The sequence below is a fragment of the Polistes fuscatus genome, unplaced genomic scaffold, assembly GCF_010416935.1.
Source record: "Polistes fuscatus isolate 324 unplaced genomic scaffold, CU_Pfus_HIC Scaffold111, whole genome shotgun sequence".
Taxonomy (NCBI): domain Eukaryota; kingdom Metazoa; phylum Arthropoda; class Insecta; order Hymenoptera; family Vespidae; genus Polistes; species Polistes fuscatus.
The window spans coordinates 12089-22913 of NW_025113011.1; the positions used below are offsets into that span (position 1 = coordinate 12089).

The window sequence follows — 10825 nt, forward strand, 5'->3', positions numbered from 1 at the left end:
TTTTCGACGTACATACTTCATTTTTGGACAAGCTATGTTTCGTATAAACTTTAACCGAGGAAATATTAGGGATACGTAGATAGATATAAAGAGAAGAGGAGAGATTGTGTTTATTCGGAACAACGCTCGTTGGAATATTGAAAGGTTGGTAGTAAATCAAAACTTGGTCTTTTCTATTCACAATCAGTATAATGTTTTTTATATACTGTATAAATTTGAAATGGTTTTTTGAAAAGACACACTGTACATTCTTTGTAGAATTAAAAAATACGATATAAATGTTTCATAAAAACAGAGTATGTTTTATTATTGTAAGATATCTTATTTTTATAGATGAGTAATACATTAGATTCGATACAACCATCAAATGAAAGTTATACGCGTGAAGCAATGTCATATTTATTTGGCAGAGATCCTAGTATTTTAGCATACGGACAGAGACCTTGTCCATCTAAAGATGTAAAGAAAAATTTACTTTCTGTATATGAATCAGAAGAATTTGATCCGGCAGAAATCAAAAGCTCGCTTTTTGATTCTCAGTCTTTAAAAACGATTAAAGTCTATTTACGTTTAAAGCCATTTCCAAGAAAAATCAAATTACTGCCAGAACAAGAAGAAGTTTATAAAATAACAAATTCCACTACTTTGGTAACTAAGTTTCCATATTTAGAAAATAACAGTTGTTTTGCAAGAGCTAAAAGTAACGATGTAGCATGTAGAACATATACGTTCACTCAAACATTTGGACCAGAAATAACGCAAGTGGAATTATTTGATCGAGTGATTAAGCAACAAATGGTAGATTTCTTAGCCGGACAAAGTTGTAATGTAATGACTTATGGTAAGCGCTATATACTCAAAATTCTTATTAACATTTATTTATATATTTTATGCGAACAAATCATATTTCTACAGGTACAACAAATTCTGGAAAGTCACATACATTGCATGGAACAATCACATCGCCTGGCATCATACCACGTGCTTTAGGATTCTTATTTTCTATTATCACTCCAAAATCTATACCTTCATATAAACCTATACATCATTGCGATGCAAAATTTCTTAATTCTCTTGAGCAAGCTCAAGAGTTACAAGTTAAAACTAAATTGTTAAGTTTTAGTTCGCTGGATAAAAATCAGTATAATAATACTTATAAGGAAATGCAAAATATATTACAAGAAGAATCACAGTTGAAATCTAGCAAATACAGCAATGCTCATTATTCAGTGTGGGTATCTTTTGTTGAAATATATAACGAAACTATTTATGATCTTTTGACTATTGACTGTCCAAAAAAGAAATTACCACTAAAACTAGCAACTGATAATCATGGAAGAACTTTTATCAAAGACTTGAATGTTGTTTATGTTAACTCTGGTGCGGAGGCATATCAAGTTTTAATGGCTGGTCAATATAATTTAAAAGTAGCCGCAACAGCTTTAAATGCAAGAAGTTCGAGATCTCATTGCATATTTACTATTAAGCTATTGAAGTATTATTCTGAAAATCTAACAGATTCGGTGGATACAAGCATGTATGTATTTTAATATTTTTACTTCATTTAAACTTAATAAGATACAACAACAACATTTTTTTTTTCAACAGGTTTTCTTTTTGTGATTTAGCTGGTTCTGAACGCTTAAAGAAAACATTAAATATTGGTGACAGATTAAAAGAAGCGCAAAATATCAATACGAGTCTGATGGTCTTAGGGAAATGTTTGAAATCAATTTACAACGCTCAATTATCAAAATTCAAATCTGAACCTGTCATTGGACCTTTCAGGGAATCAAAATTAACAAGATTATTTCAAAGAGCATTATCAGGAAGCGAACATATTGCTTTAATTGTTAATATTAATCCTTTGCCAAATCTTTACGTAGAAACACAAAATGTATTAAATTTTGCAGCAATTGCAAAGAAAATAATCATAGAACCTAAAATAAAAAAAACGAGAAAGGCACATTGTTCAAGATTTTCTAAAATGGTTCAGAAAAGTATACAAAGTGTAACAAATTGGGACGCTATGGTTTTAGAAAATACAGGTGATAAGATAATATGCATTATCAATTATAAATAATTTTTATTTTAGAGATAAGTATCATTGGATTTTTAATAGATTGGTTAAAATACAAATGTAGATACAAAGATAGAAATGGATGAAATAAAGTTAATCTCTTCTGAAGAATATGAAGATTTGTTACTAGTAAATAAACAATTAAGAAAGGAGATAACGAATCTAAAAAATATGGCTTTAACTCGTGACTTTGAAATTCGACAAGAAATGGTAGACATTTATACTACCGCCATAAAGAAGCTTGAGAATGATTTGAAGTATGTATTTATATGTATATAGTACTACATTTTTTCATATCGCTGTTATGTAAATTACCATCGTACTCATATCTAGATCTCGTATAAGAGATGTTGAAGAACAGCAAGAAGATACTTTGCAATGGTCAATTAAACAAGTTGAAGAATTCTATAAACAAAAAATTAAGTTAAATAGTCGAAAGAGGATACGATCTTGTTTATCTGACGAAGATAATGATGAAAATGAAGATGAAGATAATAATAGTAAAAATTCAAAAGATATTAAAGAGTTGAAATGTGAAATTTCTCATTTAACTGCCAAATTAGTGTATATGGAAAATACTAATAATGCATTAAAAAAAAATAATAAAATTTTGAGCGTAGAAAAACATAAAACTGAATTTGAATTGAGCTTATTAAAGGAAGAATTAAAACAAACAAAATGTTTATTGGATGCTACTCAGAAAGATCTGTGTCACGAAGAAAAAACAAAATATTATATAGAAGAGATAAAGTCACAATTATCTTTTAAGAAAGATCACGTAAAGGTAATTAATTAGTTTAACATTTTGTAATTAAAATAAACAATACATTAGATATTTATAATATCCTATTATAAATAATATTTTAGAAACTTAAAACTTTATTGAACGAAGCAAAAGAAGAATATATTACTATCACAAATGATGTTCGAGAAAAGAACATTCAAATTAAAGAACACGAAGAAACAATGGTAGAATATGAAGACAAAATAAACGAGATGCAAGAACAACTCGATCGAGCTCAATGCAGTCTTTCAGAGCAAACTAAAACAATTGAAAAATTAGAAGAGAATAATCAAAGGATGGCGAATAAAATAATTGAATTAGACAATATGTTGAAGCTAAAAAATAAAAACTATGAAGATATTTCTTGCAGGCAAGAAGTATGTCGCCTATAGATATTAATTATGTAAAAGAACTTTTTTTTTCCTTTTAAATATGTCTATTATTATTTTATTACTTTCTCTATTTTTTTCCTTTTATTCTTTTCCGTTTACGAATTAATTCGGGTATTTTCGTATTATTGTCAAACCCATGCGATTGACCAGAGATACAATGAAACTCACGTAATTCACGTAATGTTTATAAACACAGCTCAGATAAGAAAAGATAGGCTTACTGATAAGATTAATTTGATATTAAATTTGTTATTCTGCAATTTGGAAACCAAACTTTTGAGGTCTTTTTATGCCTTTATCTTTTGTCTTTTAATGTACTAGAATTCAATGCTAGATAGCACTTTCTAATTACTATCCTTGGTGAATATAAATCTTGAGTATCGCAATCGCCAACCGAACGAGGGTTCGTAATTTTTTTCGCGAAAGAGTCTCGCTGGAATAAAATAATTTAAGAAAAATATTTCTACTTTTAAATGATTCAATGCGTTGCTTCAAATTACAAATGCGACTTGAAAATTTATTCGCATTATGCTGATTGTTGGTAACATCTAACTGTACATCCTAGGCAATAAGCAATATCGAAGGACCAAACTGTACGTTAACTGTTGCATCGATTGGCGTGTAGAACATTAATTCTACATAATGACGTACTGAATTAGTAGATATAGTTTCTTCAATTGTCTCAAAAATTTCCATTATATACATCGTGGAATTATCTGAAATATAATTTTTAATATAGATACTATATCTACATGCTTTAAAATAATTTTGCTGTACTCAATGTTAGAATATTGACGACTGGTCGTTTTATACCTCACTGATATTGTCCGTCAGTTATTCCTATTGTGTTTTTGCACTGAACACCTTCATGCTGTATTTTTGTTTATCCTCTTTTCTGCTGTAAATAAATCAAACTTATGAAAACGAATAATTATATGCACGATGGAAATGCAAAGCAGTCATTAGAGTAGCAAATAGTTGAACAATATCACTAATTACGTTACCGCAAATCGATATTTTATTGGAAGCGATCCTTTCTATTTGTTTTTGCCGATTTGTGCCATCACAAGGATAGAAAAACCATCACTTCGAAAAATGTTGACTATAGGGGACTAATGTTTTAGCAGATGAAAAATTTGTATTACACCATACCTTTCGGAGAGTTTCATCTTGTGGGAACCTACAAGAAAAAGTAGCTACAGACTTATAAAAATTAACTAATATTATAAATATAATAATTTCTTTCTTTCTTTAACTTTGATTTCAACCATTGATATAATATGTACAAAAAATCTTTATCTACGCAAAGAAATAGACATAATTTAAGGTTATGTACTTACTTGTAAAAAGAAATGTTATTATTTTCGTTAGCTTGTAATTTAAAACAGCTAGCGCATCAAGTTTTCATTATTCACACACGTGCTTGCGAATATTATTAACAGACAAAGATTTTACATTTTATTTTTATTGAAACTATAGGACCGAAGATATGCCAGAGAGTAAAGACTGTCCTTGACCATGACTTTATCGGACTTTAACCTCTATGACATAACTTCTCTTACGTCAACGTAAATATCACTCTTTCGTGGGAAAGAAGGAGAATAGTGTGACTACTCTTTCATCTCTCTTTTGTTGCGCACGCAGCTGTCGACGTGTTTCTCTCATGGTAAGAAATGTTATTGTGGGAGGTTATCAACAGGTTGTGGTTTCTCTGCGCAATTAGTCTACGCAGAGAGAGATAGATCATTGACCATCATTTCTCTGTCTCTCTCTCTCTTACTATCAGTCTGTTGTCATCATCTTTTAAATGTATGGCTTGGTATGAGTGAGAGAAGATTGGCTGGAAACTTAATATTATACGATTCCCTTGACGAGTACGAGTGTGTTTAGAATGTCAGAGAACACCGCTTGAAATAATCATGAATATTGACTAAAGAATATTCTCGATCTGGAAGTAAGGGAAAGTTTATAACATTTATGATCGCAAATAGTCGACAATTTTCGACAAATGATGATAGAGGTTATAATGAATATATATAAGTAACCAATAGGACCAGCATTACGTCGTCGTCGTACAATCATTTGTTATTATTTTCTGATATTGTACTATGTCAACGATGAGTGTGTATAATGAAAACTTCTTGCGCTTGCTGTTTTAAATTACAAGCTAACGAAAATAATAACATTTCTTTTTACAAGTAAGTACATAACCTTAAATTATGTCTATTTCTTTGCATAGATAAAGATTTTTTGTACATATTATATCAATGGTTGAAATCAAAGTTAAAGAAAGAAAGAAATTATTATATTTATAATATTAGTTAATTTTTATAAGTCTGTAGCTACTTTTTCTTGTAGGTTCCCACAAGATGAAACTCTCCGAAAGGTATGGTGTAATACAAATTTTTCATCTGCTAAAACATTAGTCCCCTATAGTCAACATTTTTCGAAGTAGCATGTAGATATAGTATCTATATTAAAAATTATATTTCAGATAATTCTCCACGATGTAACGGAAATTTTTTAGACTTGTAAATCAATGGAAACTAAATTTTAAATGTTTCTCAGTTATTCAAGTCATTGGACACCAAACATGAAATTGACATAGTTTTAAGAATCAATACCAATTCTGATTATGAAACTTAAACTCCAACCTCAATGATGGGAAACGAGCTAAATCAAGATTCATGGAGTGTATCTGATTACGCAAATAATGTTGTCGTATAAATTGCTGGCAAAAGTATCAAAGCATTTTGAGTGTGATATATGCTGGTAGAGTCTAATCCAAAATCAGGTCTTTTGGGCTTCTAGAGAATAAAAGATCAAGGAGGATTACTTTCAGTTTTAGAGGACGTGGTAAAACATGTATGAAAAAATTTTCTTTTTTTATTGTCGAGCTCATTATTACTATATTAGTTAGTTTTCTGTCCACATTTATGATAACGATAGTCATGCATTTGAACAAACCATCTTATCGGATCATAAAATGCAGCTTCTAAAGCTCATGGTAAAAAAATATTTCAATATCTGATTATACCACGGAGGAGCATTTAAGCTTAATTCAATTTAGTGACTTACAAACATGTGTAATAATTTATTATTTTTCAGAATCCGTTAATTTGATTTAATATTCTGTCTATAAAGTTGCATAATTACAGTATGCATATATTCATTGCACTATTTAAAAAAAATTAGGTTTCAAAAAAAGCCGTCTCTTGTTATCAAATGTACTACAGATAGTGTGTGTGTGCACAAATACATGATATATTGTAAATTTTTTATTCTTTCGGTCTTATTTGAGCTGTAGAAAGGAAATTAGGAAATTTGACAGATATCAACAACTGATGAGGTTGAATTGTCGCTTACCGTGCTCTCTAAGTTCTGTACCATTATTCATACACAGGTACTTCCCTTCCTGCGAAGCTAGTCTACGCAGAGAGAAATAGAACATAGTATCTCCATTCTCTGTCTCTCTCAGTCTACTTTTATCACTTTTATTACTGCTTCAGACTATATTCAAAATTTGTATATAGAAGATCCATGCCATGAACACATGTAATACTTAACATGGTAAAAAAAAATTATTCCTTTATTAGAATTTATTAAGAAAATATAGTTTCCATTTGGGATACATTGACAAAATTTAATAATTTAAAAAATAATTTTAAAAATTGACAAAAATTAATAATTATTTTCCTTGTTTCTTTCATAACGCCTATAGATTAGATTAATTTTTTTTTAAGCTTTGCGATAAAATTTATATTTATTATAGTAATATGATCATGAAGTTTCTCTATAATTTCAAGATCATCTCCTAGTTTCTTGAAGCAGAAAAAATAACAAAACAATAAATTTCTTTCGATGAATAAGAAAGTATTATTTAGTAGGGTAAATATCTACATATTACATCTATCTCTTTGTATTCCGTTTCTATTTCGTAATATATATGTAACGAAATATTACTATTTATATTTTGTCACCTTTACTAATAATTTAAATTGGCCGCTGTCTTACAGTTAAGAGGCGCAGGCGTATTAGGCTTAGAAAGATTCGGGAACGTTAATAACGAGACAGAAAATATAGAAACGGTTAGTAGTTTGCTAAGCAGAGACGGTTAGAGTTCAAATTGCGAAGCTAGTGATAAGACAATAAAATAAGAGTGAATATTAGCTGTAAATGTTATTTCTCTTATTTGCAGGTAATGCAACTAATGTATATAGTGTAGTTTTTAGTGTAATTTGTATTTGTACAATGTAACGCAATGCAGATAATGTAGTTTAGTGTGAATAATATTAATAAAATAATCGAGAGAATCTCTTATTTGCAGAAACTCAAGGCAGTTATATTTCCAAGACATCATCCTTATAAGAACTATATAGAATATACCTTATATATATATTTTATAAATCATTTTCTAAGACAGTAGATTGTATAATTACTGACAGAACAGCAGGTATTTCCTTCTTTTGATGATGATTCTTCACATTTTGTTGGGATTAATTTGTCTTTAGGATCTATAGGATTAATTCTTATTTTATTTTTCAAAAGAAAAAAGAATCATCAGAGAAACTTCACCAGCCTATGCGAATTGGGAGAAATATCGTTATTGTTACAAAAAGCTTTGCATTATTTGTAAAAATCTGTTTCTGCTCATAACCTTCGAGAAGAACGGTGTTTCTATAGATGGGTCTGTAGACCAATAATCGTAGAGAACGTCCTTCTTTACTTGTCCCATGAGAACGATCAGGCCCAGAAATTTCTTTATTTCAGTCACCGTGACGTCTTTCCATTTTTTCGTTTTTGATGTAATTCTATATTTTTCCACAATTTGATAATGATACCTATTAGACTCCCTCACGAAGTGCTCAATCAGGTCATTTCCAATGAATAAATTCACAATATCTATTACGCTTTCAGAGGAACTTGGCATAAAATTTTTACGCCAGAGCTGCCTTCGAAAGGTTCCAAAATTATATTCTTGTCGTTCGTTGACCATGTACCATTGTTGTCTTCAACGTTATCATTTATGCCCTCGTCTTCTGAATCACTGTATATTAGCGGTACATGACGTCGCTTTCGAATCGCTATACTACTGCTATCACTTTCGTCATCAGTACTACTTGCTGAACGGCAGTCAAGACAATCTGACAGGTCGTCGAGATAAAACTCACCGACACTATCCTTTTCATTCATTTTTAAGGGCTAAAGCTTAAAGAAAAGCACCGATTATCTGAATAAAGAATGCGAAATGCTTGCTTCTTGCTATTTGTCAGTCTAGCCTAACCGAATCTAACAGAAAGATCAAAAGTCGATTAATCGACGACCGGTCGGTAAAATGTTAAGTGAAATAAGTAGGCTTAAACTTTAAAGAACAGTATTAAACTTATTAACACTCGTCATGCGAGTATATTTCGCCGCGGACTTACGCAAGCAGTGGGCATTTTTTCGTGAATCTCTCGAGAGTTTGGCCACATGCAAAGCGTTGCCTAGTAAAGTAAGTATCACCGGGACATCTTTCACAGTTATCTTATTGATAGCGTTTGAATCTCAATAATCTGACTTCAGAAAAAAGTTATCTAAATGATATCTTTTGACTGAGTTCTAAAAAATATCCCTATAATATTAACGTCAAGATATCTTTCTGATTTTGATGCTGAGCGGGTTGTGAATATTAGGAATAAAAGTTTTTTTTGAGATTAACTGATGTATGTATTATTTGTTTAGATTATTTATAAATTATTTTCTAAAATAATTCTTATTAAACTATAATCTCTTGCAGCTTTTCGACCAGTATCAGTATACTTTTAATTTTCTGTTTAAGTTGTCAAGACACCTAAAACTAATGCAGAGAAGTCTATTACTATCTTAACAAAAATTTCTCTGTAATTTTATTTATTATGCTGAAATTTCTCAGCATAAACAAACGCGGAACGTTGTAAGGCATATAGGCTGCAAAAAAAATGATTGCACAAGCATACCAATCGTCTGTGAATGAAATTTTATGTACTCCATCAACTTCGAAATTACTAATGATTTCTGGACCATCGTCTCAGCTTGTGATTACCAGTGCAAAAATTGGTATGGATCTAGATTCATCTTTAGCGTGTAGCAATTATCGTCAATTTGATACTTTGAATTGTCAAAGTCTGCAGGCTCACTCCGGTGACCTAATTGATTCAATTATACAAAAATCTCAAATTTCAACGTTGAGTGAAATTTTGTTAGATAATAAGCAGTTTGTTAGCATACCAAATTTTATTGTATAATTCAACATAAACGATCAAATGTTCGAGCTGGAGGAGTTGCTATCCATGACAATGCGAATGATACAACTATCATTGTTACTGCTACTATCGACATGACTGTAAGACAGTCCAACTTTGTTAGTTCTGCGATGTCATCAGTAGGTGAATTTTGTATAGCGGAGTGTAAAACAGGAGATGGTAAAAAAATTGCTTTAATAGCAATTTATATTTCTCCAAATCAAAAAATTGAAGATATTATTCATTTTTTAAAATGGGCGCTATTTCCATATACAAAAATTGGAGGAGCATATTTGGGTAGAGGTGAGGTAAGTTACCGATGATTTTAAGTGGAGTTTTTAATGTTAATTTCAATTCAGATAATTTTGATGTAATCTCATCAACTTTTTACGTGAAGATTTAAATCTTTCAATAAATAACAACCAAGCAGTTTCTACAACCGAACATGGTACTACAACTGATTCTGTATTTATACGATATTTAGATAACGTTTCTACTAGACAATTTGTTTTATATTTTAGCTACCATAAGCCTCTTGTAACTCACATGCCCATTGAATTACAATCAGATCAACTAATGGACGTGAATTAATTAAATTTCAACATGTATAAATTGTATATATAGTAATAATATAGTAATAAAAGTTTTTGAAGTTATTTTTAATTATGTGAATAATCAACCAGGGGTTTTATGCCACAAGAGTTTTCCCTGACGAGCCAGTAAAGTATTATACTTTGTATTGGCTCAACCAAGTGTTTTATTTATTATTTTAAATAAACCCTTCTTCTTCTTCATCATAGTTTAACACAATCGCTAGAGGACTCCATATTGGAGAAATCTGTGCACAATACAATGTATAAATAGATTAGATTATACTTATTAATTAAACCATTATCAAAATTGTATTTAATATGTTAATTTTGTTATTTTGTCGTCTTTCCGTAAACGCCGTGAAGACGTTAATTGCGTCGCTGTTGCAGTTGAAGCCAATGAAAGTTTTTGCGAGACTTATTTTTATCGTTAATATAAAATACAGAGAGATCATTTTTCATTTAAATTTTGTGAATATTTTTCTCTTATAAAAGCGAAATTTATCCCTGAAGTAATGCTAATTAAGTCATAATACAAATTTTTGTATCGTTTTAGCCTATCTACATGAACCCTTCTAGTTTTTCCCATCCCCATACTTCCGCTCAAAATAACGCTACGCTTTCCACTAACGCTGTGAATAATTTCCTTCTTCTTCTGTAACTTTTCTTAAATATCCTTTCTTCTATGCTCCATGCATTTTTCATAACAATTACTG

General features: G+C 30.2%; 1 protein-coding gene and 3 long non-coding RNA genes across 5 annotated transcripts; 3 read left to right on the top strand and 1 right to left on the bottom strand.

The window, feature by feature from the left end:
• Positions 1–333: 333 nt before the first annotated feature.
• LOC122526638 (kinesin-like protein subito) lies at positions 334–3263 on the top strand. The gene is made up of 6 exons (XM_043650166.1): positions 334–841; positions 916–1537; positions 1609–2048; positions 2145–2337; positions 2414–2864; positions 2948–3263. The coding sequence occupies exons 1-6, from the start codon at positions 334–336 to the stop codon at positions 3254–3256; spliced, it is 2523 nt and encodes an 840-aa protein (XP_043506101.1). The 3' UTR covers positions 3257–3263.
• A 483-nt stretch (positions 3264–3746) lies between these two features.
• Positions 3747–4809, bottom strand: LOC122526640. Of its 2 annotated transcripts, XR_006306132.1 has the most exons (4): positions 4597–4809; positions 4261–4436; positions 4070–4151; positions 3747–3972 (listed from the first exon to the last, which is right to left on the bottom strand). It is a non-coding gene; the product is annotated as an uncharacterized LOC122526640 (long non-coding RNA). The 2 variants fall into 2 exon arrangements; XR_006306133.1 differs by lacking the exon at positions 3747–3972 and having other exon boundaries at positions 4132–4154; positions 4597–4801.
• A 245-nt stretch (positions 4810–5054) lies between these two features.
• Positions 5055–7586, top strand: LOC122526639. The gene is made up of 3 exons (XR_006306131.1): positions 5055–5454; positions 5615–5642; positions 5751–7586. It is a non-coding gene; the product is annotated as an uncharacterized LOC122526639 (long non-coding RNA).
• A 642-nt stretch (positions 7587–8228) lies between these two features.
• Positions 8229–10424, top strand: LOC122526642. The gene is made up of 2 exons (XR_006306134.1): positions 8229–9334; positions 9409–10424. It is a non-coding gene; the product is annotated as an uncharacterized LOC122526642 (long non-coding RNA).
• Positions 10425–10825: the final 401 nt, after the last annotated feature.